The following is a 6,314-nucleotide window of genomic DNA, read 5'->3' as shown; positions in this document are numbered from 1 at the left end:
GAATGCTAGTTTTGTTGCAAATAACTGCTAGGAAAAACCGTGAACTATGAGCATTCATTTCTATAACAGCAGCTTCGTTGGAAAAATTTTGTGTATTCTTATTAAGTCGAAGCAATATGTACGTTCAACTGAATGACCCTGGATAAGCCATGTCTTTTGCAAATTAAATCAAACTGGTGTAGAAATGACAATGATGTCTGGGCCTCATCAGAGGTACAATCCTCTGAACGATACCTGGGTTCTCGTCTGTCCCAATCGAGCCAAGAGGCCATGGCAGGGGAAAGTGCACGAACAGCCGCCGAAGGACACCCAACCGAGTTCGGCCAGTGAGACTGTTGGTTCCAAAAATGCGAACCCGTTGGTTCCGGGCGCAACTAGAGCCAGCGGAAAGGTTACGGCCCTTCATATACGCTTTGTGTGTCATGACCGTTTACACAGATCTTAAATGCGCAAAACCCCGCATCCAATTAGAGGAAAATTAATTGTTCGGCACGAACGGAAATTTAATTACTGATCCAGAAAGATGATCATTTAAAAGTTGATTAGTATAAAAGAAATCAAAGGACATTTTTAATAGCCGCACAGCGATAGCTGGGGCTATTATTGGCCTTCTCTTGGTTTTTTTTACAATTCAAAGAATTTGAATTGTATTGGGGAGCTGTCTTTTTTTACAATCCAAGAATTGGATTGTATTGGTGCTCTGTCTTTTTTTTACAATTCAAAGAATTTGAATTGTATTGGGGCGCTGTCTTTTTTTACAATTCAAAGAATTTGAATTGTATTGGGGCGCTTTTTTTTTAAGATCTGTTCACGCATTTTCATGATTTTTGAAGTCATATTTACTCTTTTTTCGATTTTTTGGATCGGATTTTTTTCTAAATGGTTTTTCCAATCCATTCATAGTCCGTTTTAGGTCTAGTTTTTTTAGGCAATGAAAATTCTTTGGATTGTACGTCAGGACTTGTCCTGCTATGTTTTTTTTTAAGATCTGTTCACACATTTTCATGATTTTTGAAGTCAAATTGGAGTGGTGATTTTGGTCACGCCGAAACAGGAAACGGAGCGAAAAAGCGAGTGGTTTTGCGGCGTGAATTTTTTTCACTCTAATTTTAAAGTAGAGTGAGAAAACGGTGTTTGAACAAAAATTCGGTTTCTCGGTAGTGGTGTTTTGTTCACATGCGGCAATTTCACTCCGATTTTTACTGTTTTTTCGATTTTTTGGATCGGATTTTTTTCTAACTAGTTTTCCCAATCCATTCACAGCCCATTCTGGACCTAGTTTTTTGTTAGAATCGAAATTACATATCTCACTAGTGGTTTTTTGTTCTCCCTAGCAGCATTTTGAAATTGATTTTCTGTTTTTTTTGCTTTTTTTTTCATCTGATTTTTCAGAAATGGTTTTCCCAATTAACTCATTGTCCGTTCTAGGTCTAGTTGTTTGTTAATTCAATGAAAATTCTTTGAATTGTACGTCAGGACTTGTCCTGCTATGTTTTTATTTTTGTAAGATGTTTTCACATCTTTTTCCATGACTTTGAGCTTTCAAAACGGGATAAACAGGTAAAGCTCAGCGGGCATCAAGTTTCATTAGAGGCCCTTAGCCGCGGGTTAACAGGTCATTTTCAGAAGTTTTTGAGCCCAAAATGTTGCAACTTTTTCGTCTTTTTTCGGATTTTTTGTTGGACCAGTCTGAAATTGAGGTTTGTAAAAGTTGGTAAAGGTCTTTTGCAAGACGTAATTACTTTTTATGGCCATTTTAAGAGCTATATGTATTGCTACACCAAACATAAAGACGGTAATTTATTCTAATTTTTGAAATTTTTTCAAGTTTTTTGAATATTTTTGTTGTTTCAGCTCTTGGTGTCACAATAATTGGTTATTTTAGTTTCTAGTGCTAATGGAATGGTTTTCAACTTCACGAAATTTACCAATTTTTTTGATAAAACCTGCAGTTTTTTTCCAGTTTTCTGGCAATAATTGTCATTATTCAAGCTTTCCAGCTCCAGGGGGCAAGAAATCTTGTCTAGGATTTGCTGATAGTTTACTGCAAAATTTTCATTGGTCATAGCATGAGCGAATTTTTCCAAAGTTTTGAAAATTGTTGTCAATTTTTAGGTTTCTCTAAACTGAACAGCCGAAACATTTCCTTTAGGTTTTGATAATAGGTTACTGCATAATTTCTAGTGGTAATGGGGAATGTGTTTCAAGATTTTAATATTACAAATTTTAGCGATTTTCAAATTGTAATTCTTTCTTTGACTTCCTGAAATTTTAGTCTTTTTGCTCAGTGGCCAGGGGGTTGCTGCTATTGAGTTTTCTAGTATGTTATTGCAGTGTTTCTAGTGGCAACAAAATAGTTTTCTGTTTTTTTAGATTGCAATTATAAGTAATTTTTTAAATAAAGCTTGCAATTTAAATTTTTATGATTTTCAATTTTTTTGAATTTTTTTGGCTTTAACTTTATTGGCCAACGAAACTTTTATAATTTTGCAGATGCGTTACATGACAGAACTCCACAGAGATAAAAATGATTTTGATTATTTTTTTCAGACACATTTTCGAAAAATATCTTAAAATTTTTCCGTTTCATTTGAAGCAATTTTCACATTTTTTTGAAGCATTTGTCATTTTTTTCAAGATTATCTATCCTAAGTGTCAAAATAATCTCTTTGAAGTCTTTTGCGTGAGTTAATGACTATATTGCATCATGTCATAAATGGCCATCAGGTTAAAAGCTTTAAGAGTTTTAGGAATAATTGTTTTTTTGTTTAGTTTGATTCTTTTAGTTTCTGAACTTTCGAGATTTCGTCTTTTTGGCTGGGATTTTTCAATTGATCTGCTGGTCAGGTAAATTAGGCGTGTTTTTCATTCATTTCCTTGGATTCTATTTCAGGACTTGTCCTGCTATGTTTTTTTTTAAGATCTGTTCACACATTTTCATGATTTTTGAAGTCAAATTGGAGTGGTGATTTTGGTCACGCCGAAACAGGAAATGGAGCGAAAAAGCGAGTGGTTTTGCGGCGTGAATTTTTTTCGCTCTAATTTTAAAGTAGAGTGCGAAAACGGTGTTTGAACAAAAATTCGGTTTCTCGGTAGTGGTTTTTTGTTCACATGCGGCAATTTCACTCTGATTTTTACTGTTTTTTCGATTTTTTGGATCGGATTTTTTTGTAAATGGTTTTCCCAATCAATTTATAGTCTGCTGTAGGTCTAGTTTTCTGTTTAGTCAATGAAAATTCTTTGAATTGTACGTCAGGACTTGTCCTGCTATGTTTTTTTATTTCGTCGTCATGATTTTTGTTACGACCATATGACGTCACAGCCACTTTTTGTTCATTCGTTCATGCAATTTCAACTGAATTGCATGTGTGAAGTCATTTTTCGCTCTTAGTGGAGCGAGTTTTTTGTTCATTCGCGTGATTAAATTTTTGGTCACACTTGACTTACCTCACTCTCAAAAATGACTTCCTCACTTTGAAATTGACTTTTATTTACTTTAATTCAGAGAGATAAGGTCAAATGGGTGTGTGTCACTCTAAATGAAGGTTATTTGAGATCAGCTAATAGAGGCAGCAATAACTTATACAGATTTTTAATCAAAATATAACAGATAAGCTTTCAATCAAAAGACAAATTTTTTTGATCTGTCTTTTTTACTGTTTTTTTTAGACTGCCGATCTACGAATCTATTGCGGCTACTTTCTGGCAATCTGCCAGCTATGTTTTAAGTTTGGCATTGGGTTATTTTTTTGAAACTAGAAAATGAGATGTCTGTTTTTTTCGGAGAATTTTGAATTGCAATACTACTCAGAGCAGATTTTAACAGAAATCGTTGTAGGTAAATCCAATGTACACGTCAGTCTACACTTTCCCAAACGACTTTCCAGCTCTGCTACCTCCGCCCTCTTTTCAAACTGCATCACAACACAATATCGAGAAGGTAGTGGAAGAAGACACGACGAGGGGTGCTGAATTCATCCAGACATCACTAAGAGAGGATTCCGGAACGTTGGATGACTTGTTTGTCTGCAAAGAGGCTTATGGTCACTGGTCAGTCGAACATTCAGACTACTCATAGAACCGTTTTTTCTTGACTAAATCAAATTTATATATTCTTTGTTCTAACTCACCGATTAATTATAGCAGGTTTTTTGGATAGGTTAAGATGACTTCAAAGTATAGAAACTTAAGTTAACGATACGTTTTTTTCCCATTTTTCAACAATGTTGGCGTTTAAATGCATTGATTGGCTTAAATTGATTGGATTTACAGCCTGCCACTGATATATTGACGTTAGCTTTTTATCCCTGCTTACTGCAGTTCATTTGCTTCAATGAAGTGTTCGAAAATTTTTCTGCAGAAAACACTCCCGTTTAACCGGATCAGCTGCGAAATAAAACGCATAGCATTGAACAACCGTATTATTATACCGTTAACTTTAGCTAACCCTTTTAATAGCTAAGCGCAATCACAGAACCCTAATAGCCTCTAATTAAATATAGAACAAAAGCAAAAACTAGTAATAAACAGAATAATTTAGTTGGGTGTATTTTTGAAAAGACTAGTGTAGTCATGGTCTGTGTTGGACAAAGCTATATATCTGCTTTTTTTCACATTTGATTTGCAGTTGATTATTTTTGCATTATCATATTTGTGGGTATTTCATGACAAATTTTGTTAAATGTTACGTTCATCGTTATTATGACAATTTACTTTGTGTCATTTTTGAAAAAGTTGGCAATTGACACAGAAATTTTATTCCGGACTATCATAATGTACCATTTGTCAAATTTTCGAGATTTTAAAATAGCATATCACACTTTAACTGTTGTCTTTGCTATTCTTTTTTTTGTTCACAGTGAGGTCATGTGTTTCCACCCTGACTCCACGTTGACAATTCCACTGATGAGTGAGAGCCAGATTAGGACTGTGATTGACAGCTGGTGTGACAGGATGCAACACCTGGCCACCCTGTACACCTGGGTTCAAATATTTGAAAACAAAGGTTGGTACTAGTTTTTATACAATCCTAAGTGTTTGGATTGTATTGCTGCCCTGTCTTTACGACTCGTATTGGCGGAGCGTCTTTTTTAAAGGTAATTTTGTTGCGATGTATTTGAAACATGAAGTGAAATGCGTCAAAACAAAGTGTTAGGTTCAAATTGCCGAAGAGCTCGGAGAAGAGAGAGTGGTTTTCTGTTCAGGTCTCTTATTTGAGAGAAAGCAAGAAAAGTAGGTGTGAAAAAATCTGACTGAGCCAGTGAAATTTTTTTGATGGCGCGCGGCTTTTTTAAAGCAATATTTTAGGTTTAATACAACTTTTTAAGTAAGATGTTTTTCTCAATTATCTAGAGTGGTAATAGTACTGTTGGAAGCGTTTTGACTATCTGAACTGAATATTAGACTTTTAGTGCCAATTTTCAGCTTGTTTTTTTACTATTTTGTCTTTGTTTTAATCTTTTTCAGCAATTTTTGTTTTCCTCATCAATTTTTGACAGCAATTGTGAAGTTAAATGGTTGAAATCAGTTGTTATAGCACTTTGGTTGTCGCTCAATTTCACGGATATTTGATTTTAATTTCGAGTTCTTTTTCAAAAAAATCGAGAAAATTTTGCTAGTGAGCAAATTTTTGCGTGTTTTGTGTTTTTTAATAGCCGCCAAGCGATAGCTGAGGCTATTATTGGCCTTCTCTTGGTTTCTAACGACTACGGAGTATTGAGACTCTACACGCTTTTTACGACTCGAAGAGGAGTATTGATATTCTACAGGTTTTTTTTAGCAGAAAGCAAGTTTGTTCATGACTTGAATTTTGCCTTCTTTCTATTCGAGCTTTTACCTCCGTTTTTTATTGTTGACTTCTGTTTTCGAACATTGGACTTTAACAATAGCTTAGTTTGTAATGTATAGCAATTGGTGTCAGTCTGTAATTCAAGGTGAAGAGGTCAATTTGAGAAAATTTGACCCCATTTAACTACCTACCCCCGCCCCCCAAAAAAACTACCCCCCCCCCCGTACGTAACCACCCCCCCCCCACGTACAGTACCTACCCCCCCCACGTACGTACCCAACCCCCTACCCCAACGTACCTAACCCCCTAGCCCAACGTACCTACCCCCCCCCCCCCCCCCCCCTCGTACCTACCCAAACCCCCCTTCCCCGCAACGTACCTACCCCCCACCCCACCTACCTACACTCAACCCCACCTACCTACACCGCCCACCACCACCTACCTGCCCCCACCTACCAACCAACCACCCCCCCCCCACCACCAGCACCTACCCACACCCCTGAACTGAAAAAAATTTTAACGCTTT

The 6,314-nt window shown here is 36.3% G+C and overlaps 1 protein-coding gene across 1 annotated transcript in view; it reads left to right on the top strand.

Moving 5' to 3' along the window:
* Positions 1-173: 173 nt before the first annotated feature.
* The window catches only part of LOC142349856 (galactose-1-phosphate uridylyltransferase-like), a 23,053-nt gene continuing 16,912 nt past the window's right edge, over positions 174-6,314 (top strand). The window contains exons 1-3 of the mRNA XM_075401673.1: positions 174-391; positions 3,839-4,050; positions 4,860-5,005. Coding sequence (XP_075257788.1) covers positions 185-391; positions 3,839-4,050; positions 4,860-5,005 — 565 coding nt within the window. The 5' untranslated portion in view covers positions 174-184. The remainder of the gene's footprint in view (positions 392-3,838; positions 4,051-4,859; positions 5,006-6,314) is intronic.

Source organism: Convolutriloba macropyga, chromosome 11 (assembly GCF_964194025.1).
Source record: "Convolutriloba macropyga chromosome 11, txConMacr16.3, whole genome shotgun sequence".
Classification (NCBI taxonomy): domain Eukaryota; kingdom Metazoa; phylum Xenacoelomorpha; order Acoela; family Convolutidae; genus Convolutriloba; species Convolutriloba macropyga.
This window is presented reverse-complemented; position numbering and strand designations above follow the sequence as displayed.